The following is a 27,580-nucleotide window of genomic DNA, read 5'->3' as shown; positions in this document are numbered from 1 at the left end:
AGTGTTTCTGGTGTACGGAAGGTGCTCAAGAAATGTATGAATAAGAATACTGGGGGATGTGGACAGAGAAATACCTTCTTAAGGTTGTACATGCATGGCCAGGTGCTGTGGCTCATGCCTGTAATCCCAGCTACTTGGGAGGCTGAGGTCGGAGGATCATTTGAGGCCAGGAGTTCAAGACCAGCCTGGGTAATTTAGCGAGACTCCACAAAAAACTTGAAAAGATTAGCTGGGCATGGCACATGCCTGTAGTCCCAGCTACTCAGGAGGCTGAAGCAGGAGAATTGCTTGAGCCCAGTAGTTTGATGCTGCGGTGAGCTATGATCACACCACTGCACTCTAGCCTGGGTGACAGAGCAAGACTGTCTAACAAAAAACAAAACAAAAAAAAGATAGTACATGCAGGAAAGGTATTTTTTTGTTTCTTTTTTTAAGCATCAGAGGTATCACGCTGGAAGGGAAGTTGTCTTTGAAATGAGATCATCTACGCTGAGATTTGAAGGATAAATTGGAGCAGTTAGGAGAGGACAATCCAAGCAGAAGGATCGGCAAGGGTAGAGATAGTGAAGAGTTGGCTGTTAGAGGAACAAAGAAGGCATGTGGGCCTGGAGGCAAGGACCTGGTGCTTCTATCCTGTGCCAGAGCCCCCCACCTTCTGCAGCTCTGTCACTCTGAGCTGATACCTATGGGAGCAGGTGAGAGTGACTTGGCCTCACTGAACATTTCTCCCACTGGAGATGTTGCCACCTGATCTTCTACCCTTGCCCTTTCTTCTCTCTTTCATAATTTACCCACTTAGCTTCCATTTATTGGCTGTAAACGTGCTAGGGGTCTGGCATGTTCAATTTCAGTATAGTTAGAATAGCTTGACAATCAGAGCAGATGTATCTCTGATCCTGGATAACCCAGTGAATGGAACATGGAGAAGCTGCTCTAGCAGAGGTTGGTTTACAAAACATGAAATTTGCCCAAGAAGAGAGTTGAGCACTGGTCATTCAGGTATTTATTGAACACCTGTTTGCCAGGTACCGGCCTAGGAGTCAGGAATACGATAGTGAACACAGTGGACAAAATCCTTACCCCCATTTATATTACGGAATTTATAGGGGGAGAAAAAATAGACAACGTAAGTATGTTTTACAGTGTGTAGGTAATAGGTAATAAGTACTTCGAAGGAAAAAGGGCAAAGAGGGTTAGGAAGTGGTGGGGATTATGGGGGAGGGGTATACAATTTTAAATAAAATGGTCAAAGAAGGCCTCAATGAGAAGATGACATTTGAGCCAAGACCTGAAGAGATGAGGGACTGAGCCATGAGGCTGTCTGGAGAAAGAGCTTTCCTGGCAAAGTGAATAGCACGGGCAAAGGCCCTGGAGCGGATGCGTGTTGTGTTCAAGGATCAGTAAACAGGCCTGTGCGGCTGGAGCTGAGGGAATGATGGGGAGAAGAGTTCAAAGGGTGCACGCGTGAGAGAGAAGGGGCATGCATCTCTTACAGGGCCTGTGGGCTATGAGGCCATGGTAGGGACTTTGGCTTTTACTATGAGTAAGACAGAGAACCGTTGGAAGACGTTGAGCAGAGGGATGCTACTGTCTGACTTAGACTGTAAGAGGATCATCCTGGCTGTTGCTGAGATGGGGTGTCAGCAAAGCAGTGTGGGAGCAGCTTTGTTAGCACTCCCAATGGAAGGTGATGCTGGCTTGGAGCTGGGGGGTAGTGATGGAGCTAGTGAGAAGCTGCTCATGGATTCTAGATTCATTTTGAAGGTCGGAATCCAATAGGATTTGCCGATAAAGGAGAGTATGTTGTTAAGGGTGACTCAGGTTTTTAGCCTGAGGCCCTCTTAAAGATGGTGCTGGCAGGAACTAGATGATGTAGACTGCAGGGTGAGCCAGTTGGGGAAAGGAAGGAAGCAGGAGGTCAGTTTTTATCACATTGTTTGAGCTGCCTGCTAGTCATCTCCACAGTAATGTGGAGATGTCAGTTACACAGTTTGGACATGTGTGCCGGGGGTTCTGGGGAGAGGTTGGGCTATGTGGATGGTATGTAAAGCTGTGATACCAGATGATCCACCAAAGAGGCAAAATAGCATAGATGGGGAGGAGAAGAGGTACCAGGCCTGAGCCCTGGGGCACACAGTGTTGAAGGAGAAGGAGAGGAACAAGCAAAGGAGACTGAGAAGGCGCAGACAGTGGCGTAGGAGGGCAGGCAGAGAGCGTGGCATCCTAGCATTTGAGGGAAGACAGGTTTTCGGGGAGGAGGGAGTGATCAGTAGTGTCAAATGCTTATCAGCATGAGACTTGTCATTTGACATGACCATTGTGCCTTCTGCTGGCAGGACCCAACACACCTGGCATCCAGGACCATTTCTGAATCTCATTCTTCCTTCCCTAGCCTTGTCTGCTCCTTTCCCTTCCAAGTCCTTTCCTGCAGCCAGGCAGGGGGGCTCACAGACTTCTTGTTTTGGCCTTAGGTAAATCACTCATCTCTCAGTGTCTCTAATTCCTTGTTTTTTAAGTGAATTACCCTGAGAATTAAATGAGAAGGGTTGTAAATCACTTAGCAAGAAGCTGTTCCCCAGCTAGTGTTAATTTAATTGTTGTCAGTTCCCTCCATTGTCACATTGGCAATTTCGTGGTGCGTCTCTGTGCCACCTCCACTCTTGCCTCTCTAAATCTGACCTGTCTTTCCATGTCAGCCAAGCCCCTCTTCATCTAACAGAACTTCCCTTGCTGCTCCACCTGTCTCAGAACCCTGCTCCTCTGGAGGCATGATCACTCTGCTGTTCCCCTGCAGTCCTTTACCTGGCCTCTAAATCTGTAAGAGGCCAGTGAGAAAAGACTGTCCTTTGTTTACTGTGTGCATGCTTCCGTGTGGGGCGCAGTTCCAGGCATGGAGCGGATGGTGCTCTACACTGTTAATTTGACAGATCTTCAGAAAGTGTTCCCATTACATAGACGGGAAAACCGAGATCACACAAAGCCTTGTTCTGTAGTCTCTGGCCTCTTTCTCCTCATCTCGATTAATTTAAGTATTGTTCAGAAGAAGCCTTACTTACTTTATTTTCAAGTCCAGAGGAACTTTTCTTTTTCTTTTTTTAAGATGGAGTCTTGCTCTGTCACCCAGGCCGGAGTGCAGTGGTGCGATTTCAGGTTCAAGCGATTCTCCTGCCTGAGACTCCTGAGTAGTTGGGACTGTAGGTGCCAGCCACCAAGTCCAGCTAATTTTTGTATTTTTAGTAGAGATGGGTTTCGCCATGTTGGCCAAGCTGGTCTCGAACTCTTGACCTCAAGTGATCTGCCCGCCTGGGTCTCCTAAAGTGCTAGGATTACAGGCATGAGCCACCGCACCCACCACTTTTTTTTCTTCACAGCAGATCTTTCCACACACTACTGCTTATAGATCAGTTCAGAAGTGGTACCTGATTCTCGAATGGAGTTCTAAAGACTCAAAGCCAATATAAGAATGTTTGCATGTGACATTTGTCTGCCTTTAGTTCCTTTTCATTCTGAAGTCTTTAATTGCTAGTGGGCCTCAGGAAATTGACTTTTTTTTTTTTGTTTTTTGAGACGGAGTCTCGCTCTGTTGCCCAGGCTGGAGTGCAGTGGCACAATCTCAGCTCACTGCAAGCTCCGCCTCCCGGGTTCACGCCATTCTCCTGCCTCAGCCTCTCCGAGTAGCTGGGACTACAGGCACCCACCACCATGCCTGGGCTAATTTTTTGTGTTTTTAGCAGAGATGGGGTTTCATCGTGTTAGCCAGGATGGTCTCGATCTCCTGACCTCATGATCCGCCCGCCTCGGCTTCCCAAAGTGCTGGGATTACAGGCGTGAGCCACCGCACCCAGCCTAACTTTTTTTTTTTTTTTTGAGACAAGATCTCTCTCTGTTGCCCAGGCTGGAGTGCAGTGTCACATTCACAACGCACTGCAGCCTCAACCTCCCAGGCTCAAGCAATCTTCCCACCTCAGGCTCCTGAGTAGCTGGTACTACAGATGTGTGCCACCACACCTGGCTAATTGTTGTATTTTTGTAGAGATGGGGTTTCACCATGTTGCCCGGGCTGGTCTCGAACTCCTGCGCTCAAGAGATCTGCCTGCCTCGGCCTCACAAAGTGCTGGGATTACAGGTGTGGGTCACTGTGCCCAGCCAGGAGATTGATTTTGACTTATCAGTTTTCATCCAAATCCCGGGAGGCCTGTTACTTCTCAAGCGCATCCAGACAGGCTTTCACTAGGCATGTGACCAAACTTGACATTCCCTGTTGTCCAAACTGGATGGGCTGGCCCTAAAATAACCTGTAATTCAACATCTGAGGGACTCTGCAGGGATGTGTGGCAACCCATTTCACATACTCTTTAGCCTAGAGCCTGTATGTTTCTGCCAGGGCTTCATTCAGAGAGGAGCAGTTAGTTGCCTTGCTGGACAGAGTGGGACATGTGTGACCTTATTAGGGGGCAGCAGTGGAGAGTGCTGGCACTGCCATTTTCTAGCTGTGTAACTCCAAACAAATGCCTTGACCTCCCTGGTACTTCAATTTCCTCACCTATAAACTTGTGATAATATTAAAACCTTCATGGATTATCGTGAAGACTAACTTTTTTTTTTTTTTTTTTGAGACGGAGTCTCGTACTGTCACCCAGGCTGGAGTACAGTGGCACGATCTTGGCTCACTGCAACCTCCGCCTCCCAGGTTCAAATGATTGTCCTTGCCTCAGCCTCCAGAGTAGCTGTGATTACAGGCACCCGCGACCATGCCTGGCTAATTTTTTTGTATTTTTAGTAGAGACGGGTTTTACTACGTTGACCAGGCTGGTCTCAAACTCCTGACCTCATGATCTGCCAGCCTCGGCCTCCGGAAGTGCTGGGATTACAGACATGAACCACCACGCCCTGCCATGAGGACTAACTTTAAAGCTCTTTACATAGTGTCTGTCACATGGTGCACATCCATTTACCATTACTACTACCACTGCCACCTTTGTTCCACATTTCATGCTGAGCCTAAAGAACACAGATTATTTTCTCATAGTTATTGAACTGACTTGAAAGAGCCTGTCTGAGTTCGGTAACCAGGTTTTCTCAGAGAGAAAGTCTGAAATCTGGTTTTTCTACTGCTGACTCACCTTTTAGTCTTCCAGCTGGCCTTACCTGTTTCCCCGTCTGTAAAGTGAACTTAAGTATTTACCTATAAGGACCTTTTTCCTTTTTTTTTTTTTTTTTTTTTTTTGAGACAGGGTCTCACTCTGTCGCCCAGGCTGGAGTGCAGTGGCATGATCTCGGCTCACTGCAACCCCCGCCTCCCAGGTTCAAGCGATTCTTCCACCTCAGCCTCCTGAGTAGCTGGGATTACAGGCACCTGCCACTACACCCAGCTAATTTTTGTATTTTCAGTAGAGACAGGGTTTCACCATGTTGGCCAGGCTGGTCTCAATCTCCTGACCTCAAGTGATCCTCCCACCTCGGCTCTCCCAAAGTGCTGGATTATGGGCATAAGCCAGTGTGCCCGGCCCCTTTTCCTTTTTAAAAGGAGATTGTCAGACAAATGAGGAGTGGTGAATAGCATCATCATCTCTAACGAACTCTAAGCTTTGTGGGAGCAGGTACGCAGTCCAGGGCATGGCACAGAGTAGAGGAATACTTGTCAAATGAATTAACTTCTGCCCTTGAAACAGAACCAAAGCAGCAAAACACATGGAATGAACAAAGTTTGGCCTTTCTGCTCCAAATGAGGAAGAAACAGTGGCATCACCCCAGCCCCTTTTTTTCACTCTTCCGTAACTTCCTCTTGACTGTCCATGAGCTAACAGGTTCTATGGAGCAGGTTTCTGACAGCTATTCATTCATTAGGGAAGTGTTTAACAGTGGCAGTTCCAGTACCAAAGTTGGAAGCCACCAACATAGACCTTCAGAGATCAGTTTTCCCTGCCTGAATGTCCCTGAGTTCAGAGATAGGAGATGCAACTGTATCTGACCTTGTGAAACGTCTCTTTCCCCCTTTCCTTTCCTAAAGCTTTTTCTCTGGCTCATCTCACCACACTGATGGTCTCCTTCATTAATTCACCGAGTGCCAAGAGTGTGCAGTGCCTTGTGCTGCCACCACCAACTTCACACTTCCCATCTGATTGAAGAGCATGGACTGCTCTGACATGAATCACTGCCCGGAGACTAGAAAAGGCCTTCCCCTGATATTGGCTGGCCATTTGGAGAAATTAAAACACTCTGTTGTTTGGCTTCTTACTATTTTCCTTCCTACTGAAGACCTAATGGGGTTTGCTGGCCTTGGCTGCATTCTGAATTTGTTCTCCTTTTTTCCCTTTGGAAACATCTTATGTCATGCTCTTAGAATGATCATACTCTACTTCCTTGTGTTTGACACCTGAGAAGAACACTCATTGGTAGGGAAATGGGCCCCTCATCCAGCAGAGAATCATAGAATGTGAGATGTGGGAGAGACTTGTCATTCAGTAAACTGGTTTTCAAGTTTTGCTCCATAGAACCACGGGATGTCTGAAGGGCCCTGGTGAGGACGGAGAGAGGTAGGCATAGTGAAATGAGCCAGGCTCTAGGCTTCCCACCCTTCTTTCTGCCAGAAACAGTTCCACTTTTATCTGTTTGAAATGGTTTAAGAGTAGAGAGGGACTTGAGCCATTGATTAATCATATTCTTTTGTTTGACATTTGGAGAAAGGCAGGCCCAGAGGTGGGGGGAGGTGCCCAGGGTCACACAGCTGTTGGTAGTAGGGCCAGATTTCCCGGCAGCCATCTTGACATTGCATCAGCCTTGCCATGTTAACTGCAAAGCCTTATGTTCCTAGTCTGGTCTGCCCAGTTATCACTGTCTGGCACTTGTCACTGCTCTCTCATCTTAATCTGTTTTGGGCCCTTGGTTTTGTAGCTTCTCTGGGAAACTGTCTTTTCATTCATTTTGCCAGCAAACATTTGGTGAGCTAGAATGTGCCAGGTATCGTGGCAGTCACTGGGTTGACAGCATTCAACAGGACAGATCCCAAATTAGGGGAGGAAGTCTGTGGGGAAATCTGAGATGCCTTTTTTTTTTTTTTTTTTTTTTTGTGATGGAGTCTCACTCTGTCACCCAGGCTGGAGTGCAGTGGCACAGTCTCAGCTCACTACAACCTCTGCCTCCCAGGTTCAAGCGATTCTCCTGCCTCAGCCTCCCGAGTAACTGGGACTACAGGCATGTGCCACCACACCCGGCTAATTTTTTTGTATTTTTAGTAGAGATGGGGTTTCACTATGGTGGCCAGGCTGGTCTCGAACTCCTGACCTCGTGATCCACCTGCCTCGGCCTCCCAAAGTGTTGGGATCACAGGCATGAGCCACCACGCCCGGCCAGAACTGCCTCATTCTTTTGCATGGATGCATAGTATTCCATATGTCCCTATGCTGTGCTATCATTTTATTTATTTATAGAATTGGGGTCTTACTGTGTTGCCCAGGCTGGCCTCAAACTCCTGAGCTCGAACTGTCCTCGCCACTCAGCCTCCTGAGTAGCTGGAGCCACAGATGTGCCCAGCTGTACTGTGCTGTCATTTTTTAAAACAATCCTGTGGATGGACATTTATAATATTTTGCTATTAGAAAGGATGTTGCATGAATAATTTTGTATCTACGTAGTTTTCCACATGTAAAGTCCTAGAAGCAGAATTACTGGGTCAACGGGTAAGGACCTTTGCAATTTTAATGGCTGTTACCAATTTGCTTCAGAGGTTGTAGCGTTTCAGACTGTCACTAGCCTCAAATGAGGGTGCCTGTTTACCTATGTCAGCTCCAACATGGGGTGTTATTAGACTCTTGGCTCTTTATCAGTTCAGCAGCTGACAGGTGATATTTCACCATAGTTTCAGTTTCTGTGTCTCTTAGAAATAAGCTTGAACAGGCCGGGCGCGGTGGCTCACGCTTGTAATCCCAGCACTTTGGGAGGCCGAGGCGGGCGGATCACGAGGTCAGGAGATCGAGACCACGGTGAAACCCCGTCTCTACTAAAAATACAAAAAAAAATTAGCCGGGCGTGGTGGCGGGCGCCTGTAGTCCCAGCTACTCGGAGAGGCTGAGGCAGGAGAATGGCGTGAACCCGGGAGGCGGAGCTTGCAGTGAGCCGAGATTGCGCCACTGCACTCCAGCCTGGGTGACAGAGCGAGACTCCGTCTCAAAAAAAAAAAAAAAAAAGAAATAAGCTTGAACCACTATATTAATTCACTTTCTGTGAACTGTCCACATCCTCTACCATTCTCCTATTTGTAGTCACTTTTTATATAGGAAAAATAGGCCTTGTCTGCAATGTGATGCAAATGTTTGTGAGTATGTTTATCATACGGCTTTTGGCTTCTTATTATGTTTTTGGCCATGCAGGAAAACTCATATGGAATTGAATTCATGGTTAAGATTTCCAGATTTGATGTCACACTCCAAAGACTTTATTTCCTCTGGATGCAATGTTTCATTCTTCCTTTCTTCTCCAGATTTGAGTTTTATTTTGTTATTTTTTTAAAAACAAAATTTTTTTTTAGACGGAGTCTTGCTCTGTTGCCCAGGCTGGAGTGCAGTGGCGCCGATCTCGGCTTACTGCAACCTCTGCCTCCGGGGTTCAAGCGATTCTCCCACCTCAGCCTCCCAAGTAGCTGTGATTACAGGCATGCAGCACCACCATGCCCGGCTAATTTTTGTATTTTTAGTAGAGATGGGGTTTTGCCATGTTGGCCAGGCTGGTCTTGAACTCCTGACCTCAGGTGATCCGCCCTCCTCGGCCTCCCAAAGTGCTGCTGGGATTACAGGTGTGAGCCACTGTGCCCTGCCCTTTTTTTTTTTTTTTTTTTTTTTTGAGACCGAGTCTTGCTCTGTCGCCCAGGCTGGAGTGCAGTGGTGCCATCTCAGCTTGCTGCAACTTCTGCCTCCTAGTTTCAAGTGATTCTTGTGCCTCAGCCTCCCGTGTAGCTGGGATTACAGGCGCCCACCACCAGGCCCAGCTAATTTTTGTATTTTTAGTAGAGACGGGGTTCACCATGTTAGCTAGGCTGGTCTCGAACTCCTGGCCGCAGGTGATCCACCCACCTTGGCCTCCGAAAGTGCTGGGGTTACAGGCCTCCGCGCCCAGCACATTTTTGAAAATGTCTGTTTAATTTCCACCAAGTGACATGCTTGGCTCTTATACGTGTACAGTGTGTCCAGTATCTGAATCAGGATGCAGATCATTTCGCTTACTGCAGGGGCCCTTCATGCCCGCTTTCAGTCCTTCCCACCCAGAAGCATCCACTGACCTGACTGATATCACCATAGCTTAGGTTTGCCTCTTAGAGCTTTGTACACATGAAATCTTGTGATATTTATGATGTTTACATTTTTTATTGTCAACATGCTTTCATTCTCACATTAGCCCTTGTCAGAAGAAATATGTGAAATACACAGAGTAGCAGGTACAGCAGTCCCTGCCCACCCTCTTTTTTTCTTTTTTTGAGACACCGTCTCACTCTGTCACCCAGGCTGGAGTGCAGTAGTGTGATCTTGGCTCACTGCAACCTCCCGCCTCCCAGGCTCGAGCAGTCCTCCCACCTCCGCCTCCTGAGTAGCTGGGACTACAGGTGTGCACCACCATGCTAATTTGGTAGAGACGGGATTTCACCATGTTGCCCAAGCCAGTCTCAAACTCCTGGCCTCCCAAGGTGCTGGGATTCACAGGTGTGACCCACAACACCCGGCTTGATCTCCCCATTTTAAAGAAGGAAATTGAATTATGGAGATGAAGTAGACTCAGTTCAGCATACTTTCCTTTTAAAGGTTGTCACCAATTTTGAGACATTGGAGAAAAATTGAAATACTATACTCAGTACCCATTTTCTTATGTTTTTATTTTTTTCATTCTCAAAAGAGGTGATTTTCTTATGTTTTAAAAATAGATTTAAATTCATTTTATTAGCTTAAAACACAGATAGTCTATATTTCTTGTTCCTAAAATTATATTTAGATATATGAAGACAAAATTTGAAAAATATTGAGAACTCTTTTTCCTTTAAGCCTAACCCTAACTTCAGCAGCTAAAAACCAAAGTCTTTAGATGGAAATGTTTTTTCTTCTTCCCTTTTTTTCCTTAGGACCTAGGACCTCATTTTCCCTCTCTTAGATCATGTTACATCTTTGTCCCTGGACACTGTTTCCAAAAGTCTCACCAAGGGCTTACTTATACATCTAGAAAACATAAGAGAGAAAACTACTATATTTTAGGCTTTGTTGCTCAGTTCCTTTTCTTTTTTTTTTTTTTTTTTTTTTTTTTTTTTTTTTTTCTTTTTTCCCAGGCTGGAGTGCAATGCTGCGATCTCACCTCACTGCAACCTCTGCCTCCCGGGTTCAAGTGATTCCCCTGCCTCAGCCTCCTGAGTAGCTGGGATCACAGGTGCCCGCCAGCATGCCCGGCTAATTTTTTGTATTTTTAGTAGAGACGGGGTTTCACCATGTTGGCTAGGCTGGTCTCGAACTCCTGACCTCAGGTGATCTGCCCACCTGGACCTCCCAAACTGCTCGGATTACAGGCGTGAGCCACCATGCCCAGGCTCAGTTCCCTTTCTTTAATTCTAAAAAATGAAGTTAACCAGAACTGGTTCTGGCATGTGACCTCAAAGACATAATCTTTCCAATGTGGGTGTGAGAAATATTAAGAGGGGACAGCCACACTGGCTCCTCAAGGGTGAAACCAGTTGTTCCAGGTATGCCCCTCTTTTAATTTTGACCATGCCCATCCCCTTGAGGCATTCCTAGGCCTGTAAATGCTGAAATTGAGGGAGATCCCAGCCCAGAATGCTGTCTCCTTAGCAAAAGTGACTCATTATACTGGCCAGAGCAGTTTCTGAATCAAAAATTCTCTGTAATTACTACTTTAAAAAATGTGCCCTGACACTTCCAAAAATGGAATCCAAACCCTAAGCTTTTTCTTGCCTAAATTTGCTGCCTGCTTTCTTTTTTTTTTTTTTTTTTTGAGACGGAGTCTCACTCTGTCGCCCAGGCTGGAGTGCAGTGGCGCAATCTCTGCTCACTGCAAGCTCCACCTCCGGGTTCACGCTTCTCCTGCCTCAGCCTCCCGAGTAGCTTGGACTACAGGCACGCGCCACCACGCCCGGCTAATTTTTTTTATTTTTCGTAGAGACGGGGTTTCACCATGTTAGCCAGGATGGTCTCGCTCTCCTGACCTCGTGATCCGCCCACCACGGCCTCCCAAAGTGCTGGGATTACAGGCATGAGCCACCGCGCCCAGCCGCTGCCTGCTTTCAAATATGGTTCGTGTACCCGATCAGATTCATCAAAGAACAAGATCTCAGCCCCTTTGGCTTCTATGGGGTAGGGATACAGTGCATGATAACAGCCGAGCAGGTGCCAGGAAAAGCACCAGTCTTTTCTCATGGCATCTATGAGTCTGAGCCCCATTAGCACTGAACTGTAGGGTTTTTTCCATTCCTGCAGAGAGAATGAGAAATCTCTCTTGCACTGATATCCAAGAGGCAACTGCAAGACCAGGTACCAGCATTAGGTGCTCACAATGGAGAAAGGACACGAGGAGATAGCTGCCCTCAGTACCTCACTAAGCTGTAGGTAGGGAATCATTCATGGTGAAGTGAGATGTTTTGTTTTGTTTTGTTATCTGTGTTTTGGGGTGGCTTTCCAAAGCGTTTCACTTTTCTCTGTATCCCCTCCCTTCTCTACTTTAATTTCCTGCATATGAAACAACTTCAGAGGGATACATTTCTGCATCATCAGTCCCATTGGGCCCTCTGCAGAGGGATATGTGAAACAGATACTGCAGAAAAAAAGCTGCAGCCAGCACCAGTGCACTGAGTGGCAGTTAAGTTTGTGAGTAGTTGCTTAGCACCTATAAAAGGAAGACTGTCGTGGAAAGCTCAGCGCTGTTGGGGTATCTGCAGCTGGGCTTTGACCAGCTACCCTGCAGGTCTGTCACTTCTTTTTAAATCCCGAGAAAGAGAGGCTTTCTCACCCATTTCTCTTGGTCAGTTGCATACAGCACTGATCTGTCATCAGCAGGTTGTGTCCTGGGAATTTAGGGCCCTCCGACGTTGTGTTGGGCCTGCAGGGAAGGGGAAAGGCTCTGACAGCTTTTTCTTCTGGAGAGGCAAGAAATTCCCAGCAGCTCTCAGGTTAGTTATCTAAGGTATTTTGTTTCTTTTATTCACTTTTCTTTCTTTTTTTTTTTTTGAGACTGAGTGTCACTCTGTCGCCCGGGCTGGAGTGCAGTGGCACGATCTCAGCTCACTGCAGTCTCCACCTCCTGAGTTCAAGCAATTCTCCTGCCTCAGCCTTCCGGGTAGCTGAGACTACAGGCACATGCCACCACGCCCAGCTAATTTTTTGTATTTTAGTAGAGACGGGGTTTCACCATGTTGCCCAGGCTGGTCTCAAACTCCTGAGCTCAGGCAATCTGCCCACATCAGCCTCCCAAAGTGCTAGGATTACAGGCATGAGCCACCATGCCTGGCCACTTTTGTTTCTTTCTAGATTTAATGTTGGAGTGGTTTCTGTGTTACTTTCTGTGTTTCTTTGTGGCCTGTGAGTTTTAGCCCCTTTTGCCTTCAGTTATCCCTCTTACACTCAACCTTGAGAAATGATATTCTCTTATTATTTTGAATACTTTTGGCAGTTACGCTCTCAAGTCTGTGACTTCTGGAACCATGCAGATCTTTATCGTAAGACAGAAATCCCATTATCTGATTTACCTGCTCATTTTCAGAGTTCCCCAAAGAACCCCTAGGTTGTGGTGGGGTTTCTTTGAGAAAATGGCTTTATGTGTGTGAAAAAAAAAAAAATCATTTTTAATGTCAGTGAATTCCTGTTGGAAACAAATGCTAACTAGTTATGTAACAGGGCTGCCAGAGAGCAGGCTGAGGCTCCCTGGGATTTTCAGTGGCCCCTTTTCATTTCTTTCAACAACTATCAATTGAATACTTGCTATGTGCCGGGCCTGGGCCAGGCATGAAAGAGGAGGGCGAATGGGAGCTGTGAGCCTGGCGCATGCGGGGCCTTCCTTTGTGGATCTGTCTACAGCCCTGACTCATGCTGGGAGGACCAGCAAGTTAGAGTCCCCACTGTGGGACTTGCAACATCAGACGCAGTGGGCTATTCTGCTCTTTCCCGCAGCTCCCATAGAAAAGTGCCATCCTTCCTTTTCAACTTGGCAAAGCAAAAGGGAAGTAGAATTGTGCCTTTTTTATACTGTTTTGTCAGTGAAGCCTTTATTCCTTTATTCCTACAGGATCCACAAAGGATTTAAGGTGACCCCAAGACAGTATGGTATTTGTTTCCCATTGATTACTGAAACAAAATCTATGGGTGTCTCTCGGTTGGGAGGCTTGCTCAGTGTCATCCTGCCATAAATACAAGCTTAATTTGGAAAAATCCAATTGGGCTGGAGAGGAGGTGCTGTGTTGGCTTGGTTTCCAGAGACTGTGAAATGACTCCTGATCCCTCACATCCGTTGCACTAGTAACTTTCATCTCGCCCCCGTATAGTAATGACTTGAGAGGAGATATTTGTTTGAGTCCCTTCCATAGATGCAACAAAAGAGACAAAGTGAAGTGGGTTTTCTCCATTCAAATGTCTATTTTTTGGAGTTGTGTGATTTTCTGTACCACGTAAAACTACAGGTAGGATTGGAAGGCTGTACTTGAAAGTCTCAATGTGTTGTTTTTTTTTTTTTTTTTTGCGGGGGTGGGGCGGGGAGACAGAGTCTTGCTCTGTCACCACGCTGGAGTGCTGTGGCACAGTCTCAGCTCACTGCAACTTCTGCCTCCTGGGTTCAAGTGCTTCTTGTGCCGCTCAGCCTCCCAAGTAGATGGGACTACAGGTGTGCACCACTGCGTCCGGCCTCAATTTTTTTTATTTTGACTGAATCCTTAGCCACTATCAGGAAACTGTCCTCTTTGTCAGAAGGGGGAAGCAGAATTCCATCATCGATAGAGCATAGGAACTAAGCTCAGGTAGACCTGAGATGGTCTCCCAGCCCAGCCACTTACAGGCCATTTGACCTTGGGCAAGTTATGTAACATCCCTGAGTCCGTTTCATCATCTGTAAAATGGGATTCAAAGCAGTTACATTATTGACAAGATTAAGTGAGATAATGTGGATGAAGCCCCTGCCTTTAATAGGGGCTCGGTAAATGATAGATTCTTAATAAATGTATCTAGGGTATCTTGGTTCCTGTGTAACTTCTTTTCTTTCATCTGTTGCCCAGAAGAACTACTGAGGTACGTAGTAGATGCTCAGTAAATTTTTGTTAAATGAATTTTTGTTAAATGAATGGCGGAGCTTCAGTACTTTCTTTGTCCTATTGTCTTTTTTGTTGTTGTTCTGAGACAGAGTCTTGCTCTGTCTCCCAGGCTGGAGCGCAGTGGTGCGGTCTCAGCTTACTGCAGCCACAGTCTCTCGGGTTCCAGTGATTCTCCCGCCTCACCCTCCCAAGTAACTGAGATTACAGGCATGCCCCACCACGCCTGGCTAATTTTTTGTATTTTTAGTAGAGATGGTTTTTACCATGTTGGCCAGACTGGTTTCAAACTCCTGACCTCAGGTGATCCACTCGCCTCAGCCTCCCAAAGTGCTGGGATTACAGGCATGAGCTGTGGTGCCCGGCCCCTATTGTCTTACAATAATACTTCACGCTGTGAGCTTTGCTCTAGGAGATGTCCTGAGAGAGCCTTTAAGAAAACTGGCCAGGGCCAGGCACAGTGGCTCAAGCCTGTAATCCTAGCACTTTGGGAGGCCGAGGCGGGTGGATCACGAGGTCAGGAGATCGAGACCATCCTGGCTAACAGGGCGAAACCCCGTCTCTACTAAATATACAAAAAATTAGCAGGGCGTTGTGGCGGGCGCCTGTAGTCCCAGCTACTTGGGAGGCTGAGGCAGGAGAATGGCATGAACCCAGGGGGCGGAGCTTGCAGTGAGCCGAGATCCCGCCACTGCACTCCAGCCTGGGGGACAGAGCGAGACTCCGTCTCAAAACAAAAAAAAAAAAAAAGAGAAAACTGGCCAGGTAGATTTGGGAACTGCTGTAGAGTACAGATTCTAGCCCTTTCCAGCTATGAATCATGCATGTTACTATTTTAGCAGCTTAGAAAAGTTGTGGGGAGAAGAAGTCTCCCTAGCCTTTTAAGCTTGGTATTTTCTAATCTCATTTGACTGTACAGGGTAATATAGTGCCTTGATGATGCTGTGATGAGGCTTTTAATGAGTTAATGTGTGCAAAGCGTTTAGGACAATGCTGAGCAAAGTGGGTCCCACAAAGGGGCTGCTGTAAGCCCATCCATCCTTGTGCAGATATTTTTGTGGGCAAGATTTCTAGAAGAGGCACATTCAAAAATTTGATGGGACCAGGTGTGGTGGCTCACGCCTGTAATCCCAGCACTTTGGGAGGCCGAGGCAGGAGGATTGGCTGAGCCCAGGAGTTTGAGACCAGCCTGGGCAACATGGTGAGATCCCATCTCTGAAGAAAAAAAAAAAGTTGATAGATTCCTCAGAATTACTTTTCAAAATCTAATCTGCCATGATCTAAAGTTCATTTCTCCAGGAAATAGATAAGCAGCTGTTTTCCTATACCACATGTGTTCTGGATCCTTCTCCTCCTCCCTCTGCACCATAACTGAAGATGGGATGGAGCATAACTGAAAGTCACCCTCTCTTCTCTGTCTTGCAGAAGACTGGCTACAGATAAGGGACCAAAATGACTGACTCAAAATATTTCACCACGACCAAGAAAGGTATTACTTGTTTAATAATGGGCCTTGTCCTACGCTTTCTCTGCCTGTCCCTTCTGTTTTCCTCCTGTGGCGGTAGGGAGTAGGGGTGGGAATGAAGGCCTGGAAACATGTAGCAGGAATGGCCTAGAGCTTGTGGTAGATCTAGAAAATTGAACTGTTGATGATACAAGAAACTGATGGCTCCTTTTAGAGCTCAGAAAGGAAAGAACATTAGCTCCAAGTGTGGGGAAAAAAAGTGCCCTTTTATTTCCCATGGCTTAAAATAATTTTGTTTTTTTCCAGGGGAAAGAAAACACACAATCCTATCAATACCCCCACAGCAGTTGTGTGTGTGTGTGTGTGTGTGTGTTTGTGTGTGTGTGTGTGTCCGTCCATGTATCTGTGTGTCCTTATCCAAGGGCACGTGTTTTGCTTTTTTTTGAGACAGAGTTTCACTCTTGTCACCCAGACTGGAGTGCAGTGGTGCGATCTTGGCTCATTGCAACCTCCGCCTCCCGAGTTGAAGTTATTCTCCTGCCTCAGCCTCCGGAATTGCTGGGATTACATGTGCCCGCCACTATGCCCAGCTAATTTTTTTTTCTTGTTTTTTTTGAGATGGAGTTTCGCTCATGTTGCCCAGGCTGGAGTGCAATGGCACTGATCTCAGCTCACTGCAACCTCCGCTTCCCAGGTTCAGGTGATACTCCTGCCTCAGCCTCCCAAATAGCTGGGATTACACCACCATGCCCGGCTAATTTTGTATTTTTGGTAGAGACGGGGTTTCTCCATGTCGGTCAGGCTGGTCTGAAACTCCTGACCTCAGGCGATCCGCCCCTCTCAGCCTCCCAAAGTGCTGGGATTATAGGCATGAGCCACCACGGCCGGTCATGCACGTATTTTCATGGTTTTAATCCTGTTTTTCATTTGACGTTTTGATATCATAAACATTTCCCAACAATTCTAATGACTCACTATTAAGTCTATTGAGTAGCTACACTGAAATTTGCTAAGCTAGGCTTATATCATTGGGTATTTTGGTTGTTTCTGCTTTTAAGGAAATGGAGGATGTTGTCGTGGCTGACAAATGTGCTTTAACCCTGTAAGCATCTTTCTGGCCAGCCCTTCCTCCCTCCCTCCTTCCTTCCAAGTGATACTGACACATGCCTGCTGACCAGATGAAAAGGGTCTGTTGTCAGATCAGCTGATCCAGGACTCAAAGTCTGCCGCTCATCAGGCATTTCATGTATTGGTCTAGCTGGTTTTTATTGAGAACCTACTATGTGCAGTGGAAGAGAAACAGAGCCTCTGACCTGGTGTTGCTCGAGGTTGAGCAGGGAAGACAGTCTGTAGAGTAGTAACCACACTGAAGTGTAGTGGGTCTGGGGGGACTGTGGGAGAGCTCTGGGTGGAGCTGGCCAGATCGATGGGGGATAGGAAGGGGAAGGAGTGAGTGCTGTGCCTGTGACACATTCGGGGACAGGAAGGTAGTGGGCATGAGCTACCGAGGAGGGTGATAAAAGAAGAGGTTAGAGCCGGGCACAGTGGCGCCCCAGGTGGTGGCTTGGGTGGGAGGATTATTTGCTTGAGCCCAGGAGTTCGAGTCTAGCCTGGGCAACTAATTGAAAAAAGAGAGAAGGCAATTGGAGAGGTATGCAGGGATCAGTCTTGTGGACCCTAGTGAGCCACAGGGTGAACGTAGTGCTGAGTGTATTGGAGTCCCAGGGGTGGGTTTTGTTGTTTGTTTGTTTGTTTTGAGACAGAGTCTCTGTCACCCAGGCTGGAGTGCAGTGGCAAGATCTCTGCTCACTGCAGCCTCCTGGGTTCAAGCCATTCTCCCAAGTAGCTGGGACTACAGGCACATGCCACCATGCCCAGCTAATTTTTGTATTTTGGGGGTGGGGATTTTTAGTGGATTTCTTTTGGGAAGAGAGATGTGTGGACAGACATGCCTGGGTTCAGTGCTCCAGCCAAAGAGACAAGGAAACAGGTTCAGGAAAGCTGGCTGGGCGCGGTGGCTCACGCCTGTAATCCCAGCACTTTGGGAGGCCGAGGCGGGCGGATCACAAGGTCAGGAGATCAAGACCATCCTGGCTAAACAGGGTGAAACCCCGTCTCTACCAAAAATACAAAAAAATTAGCCGGGTGTGGTGGCGGGCGCCTGTAGTTCCAGCTACTTGGGAGGCTGAGGCAGGAGAATGGCGGGAACCCGGGAGGTGGAGCTTGCAGTGAGCAGAGATCGCGCCATTGCACTCCAGCCTGGGCGACAGAGGGAGACTCCATCTCAAAAAAAAAAAAAAAAGGAAAGCAAAGTGAGTATCTTGGGTAGGCCCAAGCATAGGGATTGAGAGCATGGGCTTTGGAGCTAGCAGACCTGGTTTTCAGTTTCAGCCCTACCCGCTACCGGCGTTGGATATATGTTACTGAGCCTCTCACAGCCTCCATTTGCAAAATGGAGGGAAATGCAGAGTTGTGAGGATGAAATAAGACAATGTGTGGGAACAAGTTAGTATGGGACTAGGCTTAGAGAAGGGCTCAGAGGGGCCGGGCATGGTGGCTCACGCCTGTAGTCTCAACACTTTGGGAGGCGGAGGCAGGTGGATCACCTGAGGTCAGGAGTTCAAGACCAGCCAGGCCAACATGGTGAAACCCCGTCTCTACTAAAAATACGAAAATTGGTAGGGTGTGATGGTGCCCGCCTGTAGTTCCAGCTATTTGGGAGGCTGAGGCAGGAGAATTGCCTGAACCCGGGAGGCGGAGGTTGCGGTGAGCCGAGATTGCACCACTGCACTCCAGCCTGGGTGACAGAGTGAGACTATGTCTCAAAAAAAACAAACGAAAAAATGGCCGGGCGCCATGTCTCATGCCTGTAATCCCAGTGCTTTGGGAGATCAAGGCGGGAGGATCACGAGATCAGTTCAAGACCAGCCTGGCCGACATGGTGAAACCCCTTCTCTACTAAAAACACAAAAATTAGCTAGGCGTGATGGCGCGCGCCTGTAGTCCCAGCTACCTGGTATGCTGAGGCAGGAGAATTGCTGGAACCTAGGAGGTAGAGGTTGCAGTGAGCTGAGATGGGGTCACTGCACTCTAGCCTGGGCGACAGAGCAAGACTCCGTCTCAAAAAAAAAAAAAAGAAAGAAAAGAGAAGGGGTCAGGAAATGACATCTGCCCTCCTAACCTGTTATCGGGGTCTTGACTATCTGTCCATGGCAGGGCCAGACAACCCTACTTCCTCATTTGTTTATTTCACGTCATGAAGTTCTTCAGAACAATTGATTATATGCTTGAGCTGTCATGGAGCAGCTGAATTCCTGTTTTCAGAGCCGAGCAACCAACCACTTGTGTCTCAGGAAGTGAAACCCTGAGCAAGCTGTTTTAATTAGAGCGTCAAGGAAAACAGGAAAGGCCTCCATGTGGGAATCCACAAATCCTGCCCTCACCCCGCAAGCCTTAAGTACTCAGGTTCTATTGCACTGAGCCTTTTTTAAGGGTCTTTTGTTGAGTGAGGGTAGCTGAGGACAGCTTTGCCTTCCACCGGGTTTTTAGCTCCCTGGCTGAGCAGAGCCTGCCATCATGTTTTTGATGCTTTTGTCTTCCTCAGAACCTTTGTAGCTTCCATGGTTCCTGTTGCTTCAATCCAGAGTGGCCTCTAAACTTTTTTTTTTTTTTTGGAGAGAGGATCTCACTTTGTGTCCCCCAGGCTGGAGTGTAGTGGTATCATGGCTCACGGCAACCTCGATCTCTGGGCTCAAATGATTCTTCAGCCTCAGCCTCCAGAGTAGCTGGCACAGCAGGCGCGTGCCACCACACCCGGCTAATTAAAAAAAATTTTTTCTTAGAAACAAGGTCTCACTATGTTACCCAGACTAATCTCAAAGTCCTGAGCTCAAGTAGTCTTCAGCCTCTTTTCCTTTTTTTTTTTTTTTTTTTGAGATGGAGTCTTGGCCCTGTCGCCACGCTGGAGTGCAGTGGCGCCATCTTGCCTCACTGCAACCTCCACCTCCCAGATTCAAGCAATTCCCCTGCCTCAGCCTCCTAAGTAGCTGGGATTACAGGCACGTACCACCACGCCCGGCTAATTTTTTGTATTTTAATAGAGACAAGGTTTCACTATGTTGGCCAGGATGGTCTTGATTTCTTGACCTCATGATCCTCCTGCCTCGGACTCCCAAAGTGCTGGGACTACAGGCATGAGCCACCGTGCCAGCCGATCCTCAGCCTCTTAAAGTGCTGGGATTACAGGTATGAGTGACTGCAACTGGCCTACAAGTTTCCATCTTGTTAATTCCTATCCTAACAGTCATCCCTCACTGTTGCCTGGCCCATCTGAGGCCAGGCGCCTGAAGCTGCCCTCAGCCAACAGCATAGGATGTCTTACGTGCCTCCCTCCAGTTCTTTTGGAAGTTAGATACCAGGAATCGTCCCCTGCCAGGGTAGGGAGAGATCACTCATGCTTGCCTCCTTTTCTTAGGGGAGATCTTCGAGCTGAAGGCAGAGCTCAACAGTGACAAGAAGGAGAAGAAGAAGGAGGCAGTGAAGAAAGTGATTGCATCGATGACCGTGGGCAAAGATGTCAGGTGTGCAGGAGTAGGCCTGGTGGCAGCTGGAAGCTGGCTGACAGGGGAGGGTTTATAGCTTGGGTCCACTTCAGTCTCTCCTTTAGGGTGTCTAGGGACCCATGTCTCCCCTCATATAGCTTCCTTCATAAAACTTTCTTGCCAATAGAAGGTTTTGTTTACACAGGAATCACGAGCCCAGACACTGACAGGTCGGGAGGTGATGCAGTGAGTTAACTGGAGTAGGTGGGAAAGGCAGCAGGTGATGGAGTGGGTGGGGCATGAACCCTCTCAGAAACTCCAGAGGATCACTACTGGCTGGGGAAGAGGACCCAGTGTGGCAAGGTCTTCTGGTTTTTAAAAAGAATGGGAAATCTGGGCCAGGCGCAGTGGCAAACGCCTGTAATCCTAGCACTTGGGGAGGCCCAGGCGGGCGGATCATGAGGTCAGGAGTTTGACACCAGCCTGGCCAATATGGTGAAATCCCGTCTCCTCTAAAAATACAAAAATTAGCAAAGTGTGGTGGCCGCACGCCTGTTATCTCAGCTACTCGGGAGGCTGAGGCAGGAGAATTGCTTGAACCTGGGAGACAGAGGGTGCAGTCAGCTGAGATTGTGCCACTGCACTCCAGCCCAGGTGATAGAGCGAGACTCAGCTCAAAAAAAAAAAAAAGAAAGAAAGAAAAAGAGTGGGAAATCTGGATTTTTCATTTTAAATCTCCCTGTCTTAAGTGGCCAGTTGATATTAAACAAACACTGTGTGGTGCAAGTAAAACATACGTGCAGATTGGATTTCTCTAATTTGTCACTGGTGTGCAGCCTCTGTCGCACCTGATGGCTAACGCAGGTCGTGTGTAGAGTGGCTGCTGCACCTTGGCTCATGCTTCCCCTGTGGGAGCGCCCAGTGACCCAGCTTGTCTTCCCATCTTTAAAAACCCATTCAAGGCCAGATGGGGTGGCTCACACCTATAATCCTAGCACTTTGAGAGGCTGAAGCGGGTGGATCACGAGGTCAGGAGTTCAAGACCAGCCTGGCCAACATGGTGAAACCCTGTCTCTACTAAAAATACAAAAATTAGCCGAGCGTGGTGGTGGGCACCTGTAATCCCAGCTACTCGGGAGGCTGAGACAGAGAATTGCTGGAACCTGGGAGACAGAGGTTGCAGTGAGCTGAGATCACGCCACTGCACTCCAGCCTGGGCAGCAGAGCGAGACTCCATCTCAAAAAAAAAAAACATTCAAGGTCTGCCTTCCCTGTGTTTCCTTCCCTGATCACCCCAGCTCACTACCTCAAACTCAAAGCGTTTGCTGTCTGTTCCCATCACCCAGCTCTAAATGGAAACTGTTCTCTTGTTATGTCTACTTGTGTTTACCTGCTCACCAGATTGTAAAATCTCAAAGGCAGAGACTCGGTTTTAAAACAGCTTAATATTTGCACAGTATTTGAGAGTCTGCACAGAACATTTTGAGATTTGTTTTCTCAGTAGTTCCTTACAATTCCCATATTGTAGATAATGACAGTTTTACTGCCAAAGAAAGAAAAACATAAAGTGACTGCCTAAGAGTCACGTGGTTTGTGGCAGAACTAGGACTCAAGCCCAGTTCTTCTGAAATCCAAATCCATGCTGCTTTCACCCATGCCCTCGTGGAGCCCAGCCCTGTGCCTCATAGCCCGGGTGCTGAGGTGGAGCAGCTCCCGTCTAGGTCCCAAGATAGGCTCCCACTGCTCCAGATGTCCCCATGGATCACCCCCCAGCAAAGGACCTCCTGCCAGCAGCTCCGGGAAGGAGCTCTGCAGAGAGCCCTGTGGAAGCCAGAGCAGAAAGGGAGCAGGCACCTGCTGGACAACTGGGCCTCCTTCCAAGTCAGATTCCTTCCAGGACAAAGCTGCTCTCCTTCACCCAGAACACCACTGTCACCTCCTCACAGAGGAGAAGCATCTTTGTTCTTCCATCTCAAAAGAGCGAGCTTTGCTGATAAGATGGGCCCCAAAGAGTGAGTCGGCCTCATCAGCAGTTTTTCCTCCTCCCTCCTCCCCATTCTTCCTGGTGCATCATCTTCCAGGGTGACACATACATTTTGGCTTTGGCAGGACTTCTGCCTGTTGGGGCTCAGGAAGTTCACTTTGACCTCCTAAGTCTCTTTGTTGACACTACCTTTCCTATAAACACATAAGAATTGAGAGGGGATATGATGATTTCAGAGATAGAAAATTGATCTCTAACCAAATTTCACATCTTAAGAAGGCCTGTGACTCTGGGACCACGGGTACCATGTTGAGAAGGGTTCCACCCAGTGGTCATGAGCACGGACCTTGTTCTCAGACCTGGCTCCTCCAGGCAGGTTATTTGACATTTATGAACCTCAGTATTCTGTGAAATGGGGATCATCCCCTGATTTCTAAGGGCAGTTAAATGAGATCAGGCATGTAAAGCTTTTAGCACCAAGCCTGATGTATGGTGTGTGCTCCACGCATGCCGTGCTGGTTCTTACTGGGTGCCAGAGCTTGTGGTGAAAGCAGCGTGAGCCATCCTGCTTCCCTGTGACCCTCCAGAACCAGCAGCCCAATATAAGGGGCCACATTAAGTATCAGAGAGGGAGAAAGGATCATTTTCATTTACTCAGCATCTCCCAGATATCAAGGACCAGATACCTAAGTATGTTGTCTCATTCAGTTACCATAAAGGCCGTGTAAGGTGAGTTTCTGTTGCACCTTTCTTGCAAGTTAGGAAATTGAGACTCAGGGCGAGGGGGCAGGTGACAAAAGAATTTCTCCAACGTCATATAGCTAGCAAGAGGTAGTGATGGGTTTGATGGGCTCCAGAAGTCACGTTTGAACTATATGAAAAGAACCAAGGACTTTCCTGCTTTTAAAATTACCCTTTGGGATTCCCTTTCTATCAATAGCTGTTGATTGTTAACAGCAGACCTGAAACCCTCCCTTTTACCAGGAAGTCCAGTGTGTCTCTCCTTTCTCTCCTACCTACTGTCCTCTCACCCACTATGTAGCAGCCTGAAAATCTTCCTCTTCCTTTGTTCAGCCTTTCCCATGCTGACACCATTTTGACCTTCCAGTGCCCTCTTCCCCGATGTGGTCAACTGCATGCAGACAGACAACCTGGAGCTGAAGAAGCTGGTATACCTCTACTTGATGAATTACGCCAAGAGTCAGCCTGACATGGCCATTATGGCCGTCAACACCTTTGTGAAGGTGAGCAGACGCTTGGGGGGCATGGGGACATTGGGTGCCTAAGGCTCTGTCTCCCCTCAGTCTCTTTGGGGTGGGGCCCCGTGGCGCTGGATGGAGTCCAGACCTTCAGACTGCCCGCGCCCGCCCAGCCTGCAGGCATCTTCCTCCAGCAGAGGGCTCCCACTCTCCAGAAAATCAGATGCTAAGGACCCTGCCTAACTCATCCTGTGTGAGGTCCTGCCAGGCCTGTTGATCCCCTCACTGCCCTGATTGGGCCCTGCCCTGCATGCTTTGCCAGGGCAGGAATCAGCAGGTGTCCGAGAGCTTCTCTGTTCCCCTTCTAGACTGCTGCTTTCTCCATTTTCTGTCCTTCAGATTAAATTGTCAGCTCTGTGCACCTATATTTAAATTTTATTTTCTCCTAGTGTTTATTACCTGTGAATTTGTATACCTTTAGAACCTTAGCTCCCCTGAGTCCTGTCTGTGCTCAGATATGGGGAAATGAGGCTTTTGTGGCCCTGTGGAAAGACCGAGGGCTGTGATGCTAGGTGGATGTGGGGTTGAATCACGGCTTTGCTCTGTGGCTTCAGATGAGTTCCTAGCCTTTCTGAGAGCCTCAGTTTCATCATCTATAAAATGGGACCCGTGTTGTATTTCTACTGTGAGGATCAGAGGAGACGGTGTGCAGAGCTGGCATGGGTGCCGGTTATATAGCATTTACTTTTGATGCTGTTGGCTGTAGTTGGTAAAGATCCACAGAGCCATCTGATGTCGCTCAGCCTAGCAGGGCTCAGAGCTGCAGGCCAGGGAAAATATGAAGCCACAGATGGCTCATCCCACCCCTGTCCTGGCCGATGGCTGGTTCCCCCCAGGACTGTGAGGACCCCAACCCCCTCATCCGAGCCCTGGCAGTGCGGACCATGGGCTGCATCCGCGTTGACAAGATCACAGAGTACCTATGCGAGCCACTCCGGAAGTGCCTGAAGGATGAGGATCCATATGTGCGCAAGACAGCAGCTGTGTGTGTGGCCAAGCTCCACGACATCAACGCCCAGCTGGTGGAGGACCAGGGCTTCCTGGACACCCTTAAAGACCTCATCTCCGACTCTAACCCCATGGTAAGCCACTGCCACCCACTGTGCCACCTCCACCACCTCCTGGGTTGCTTGGGAAGACATTGGCTTGACCCTTCACCAGGCAGTCCTGAGTACCTAGAAGTCGGAGCCTGGCTGGGGGTGCCAGTTGTTCTTGTGCCTTGTGGTGGTTCAGGCACCCTCTCTGGAGGGAGCTAGACCTGGATTCCCTTCTCCTCACCCTCTGACTAGCTGCGCAACCTGGGGCAAGCTGTCTAGGCTCTCTTTTCTTCGTCAGTGAGATAGATCTCATTCTACATGGCTGGCAGGAGTGCTGTAAAGGTGACGTGCCTGGGATGGCCTGGTACACGGTGCGCCATCAATACTAGTGCCCTCCTTCCCCTTCTAGTCACTGTTACTGTTGCTGTCTTCTCACCAAGACTTATGCTGCATGTGTGGTGCTTTTTCCTTCCTCCATCTTTGCTGGGTTGTAGAGGATCACCCTTGAAGTAGCATAGCCTGGAAGACAGGACATCAGGATGTAACTGGATGTGGAACTCCACAGTCTCCTTACCCACGGTGGTGGCAGCAGTTTGGAGGGCAGTTTGGCAGGGCCTGTTTAAAATGAATGCACGGGCCGGGCGCGGTGGCTCACACTTGTAATCCCGGCACTTTGGGAGGCCAAGGCGGGCGGATCACGAGGTCAGGAGATCGAGACCACAGTGAAACCCCGTCTCTACTAAAAATACAAAAAAATTAGCCGGGCGTGGTGGCGGGCGCCTGTAGCCCCAGCTTCTCAGAGAGGCTGAGGCAGGAGAATGGCATGAACCCGGGAGGCGGAGCTTGCAGTGAGCCGAGATTGCGCCACTGCACTCCAGCCTGGGTGACAAAGCGAGACTCCGTCTCAAAAATAAAATAAAATAAAATAAAATAAAATGAATGCACAAACCCAGCCATTCCCCACTCTGAGCAGAAACACTGAGCAACTGCCATACACAATACTGAGCAGCCAGTACAGGGATGGGCACTGGAGCACTGGATGGTTCACAGAGAAAAGTTGGAAACAATGCAGAACACCCTTAAAAACAGCCGCCTGGGCCGGGTGCGGTGGCTCACGCCTGTAATCCCAGCACTTTGGGAGGCTGAGGCGGGTGGATTACGAGGTCAGGAGATCTAGACCATCCTGGCCAACATGGTGAAACCCCGTCTCTACTCAAAATACAAAAATTAGCCGGGTGTGGTGGCATGTGCCTGTAATCCCAGCTACTCAGGAGGCTGAAGCAGGAGAATCACTTTTACCCAAGGCAGTCGGAGGTTGCAGTGAGCCAAGGTTGCGCCACTGTACTCCAGCCTGGCGACAGAGCTAGACTCCGTCTCAAAAACAAACAAACAAACAAACAAACAAACAAAAACTGCCTGAGGCCGCACGCAGTGGCTCATACAGGATTACATGCCTGTAATCCCAGCACTTTGGGAGGCTGAGGCAGGTGGGTCACCTGAGGTCAGGAATTCAAGACCAGCCTGGCCAACATGGCAAAACCCTGTCTCTACTACTAAAAATATAAAAATTAGCTGGGTATGGTGGTGCATGCCTGTAATCTCAGCTACTCGGGAGGCTGAGGCAGGAGGATTGCTTGAGCCCGGGAGGCAGAGGTTGCAGTAAGCCAAGATTGCACCACTGCACTCCAGACTGGGCAACACAGCGAGACGCAATCTCAAAAACAACAACAAAAACAGGCCATGTGCAGTGGCTCACGCCTGTAATCCTAGCACTTTGGGAGGCTGAGGTGGGAGGATCACCTGAGGTCAGGAGTCTGCGACCAGCCTGGCCAACACGGCGAAACCCCATCTCTAACTAAAAATACAAAAATTAGCCGAGTGTGATGGTGCATGCCTGTAATCAATCCCAGCTACTCGAGAGGCTGAGGCAGGAGAATCACTTGAACCCAAGAGATGGAGGTTGCAGTGAGCTGAGATCACACCACTGCACTGCAACCTGGGCGACAGAGCACGACTCCATCTCCAAAAACAAAAAACAAACAAACAAAAAAACACCTCTCTAGTGGAAATGGATTGAGGGCCTGGAGCTTCACCTGGCAAGCCCCCATCCACTCCCAGTAGTCTCGAGGAGCTCTGCAGGAATCCCCTAGCTCTGAGAAGCACAGCTGACAAGCATTGAAGTGAGCTGCTGTTGCTGGTAGACAGGCGCTGCTGTGTTAGTAAGCTGGGAATGCTTTCTATGGCTAGGCACTTGGAGCTAGGTCTTGTTTTTCTAAATGGCAGGCACACTTGTTTTGTTCCAGTTTGCAGAGGAGTCAGCAGGGTGAGTGCTTGGAGTGGGTCTCGTTGCAGCTCCAGACCCTGCCCATTGGGTCATATTTGTTTCAGGATATTTGACCTCTGACCAGCCAGCATCATTAGCCCACTGCCCGCTGGCCTGTGAGCAGCACCCCCAGCCTCTGCCCCTTCCACCCTCTCAACCAGGTGGTGGCCAACGCAGTGGCAGCGCTCTCAGAAATTGCCGAGTCTCACCCCAGCAGCAACCTGCTCGATCTGAACCCACAGTCCATCAACAAGCTGCTGACAGCCCTCAATGAGTGCACCGAGTGGGGCCAGATCTTCATCCTGGACTGCCTCGCCAACTATACGCCCAAGGACGACCGCGAGGCCCAGAGGTGAGCGGGCTGCCCCTTGCTTGCCAGCCCAGCTTGAGGACCCTGGTCCTCAGGGGCTCCAACCAGGCACTGGGCCTCGGGCCTTAGTGGGCCCTTTCTAGTGCTTTGCCCCACAACCCACCCTCAGACACACCTAAAGGGAGGCCTGCCTGCTTCTCACCTCTCCAGAGCCAAGTAAGCAGGAGAGTTGCCTTGGGCAGCTATGGGCATACGCATGGCCTGGCCTGGGAGCTCGCGGAAGCCCAGGGCACCTCTGTTGAGTTCAGTAGGTGGGTAGCGCCAGAGCCACTGCTCATTGAATTCTCACTGGGTGTCTGGGGCTCTCGGGTGCTTTCCACACT

At 48.7% G+C, this 27,580-nt stretch overlaps 1 protein-coding gene across 6 annotated transcripts in view; it reads left to right on the top strand.

Annotated features, from left to right (window-relative positions):
* Positions 1–27,580, top strand: part of AP1B1 (adaptor related protein complex 1 subunit beta 1) — a 61,437-nt gene that overhangs the window by 6,119 nt on the left and 27,738 nt on the right. For all 6 annotated transcript variants that reach the window (XM_032140102.2, XM_032140100.3, XM_032140098.2 and 3 more), the window contains 5 exons: positions 15,704–15,767; positions 20,218–20,323; positions 23,377–23,512; positions 24,364–24,609; positions 27,049–27,239. In XM_032140102.2, the coding sequence (XP_031995993.1) occupies positions 15,731–15,767; positions 20,218–20,323; positions 23,377–23,512; positions 24,364–24,609; positions 27,049–27,239 (716 nt within the window). In that variant the 5' untranslated portion in view covers positions 15,704–15,730. The remainder of the gene's footprint in view (positions 1–15,703; positions 15,768–20,217; positions 20,324–23,376; positions 23,513–24,363; positions 24,610–27,048; positions 27,240–27,580) is intronic.

The sequence above is a fragment of the Hylobates moloch genome, unplaced genomic scaffold, assembly GCF_009828535.3.
Source record: "Hylobates moloch isolate HMO894 unplaced genomic scaffold, HMol_V3 SCAFFOLD_19, whole genome shotgun sequence".
Classification (NCBI taxonomy): Eukaryota; Metazoa; Chordata; class Mammalia; order Primates; family Hylobatidae; genus Hylobates; species Hylobates moloch.
Note: the sequence above shows the minus strand (reverse complement) of the source record. Positions and strands in the feature narration are given on the sequence as shown.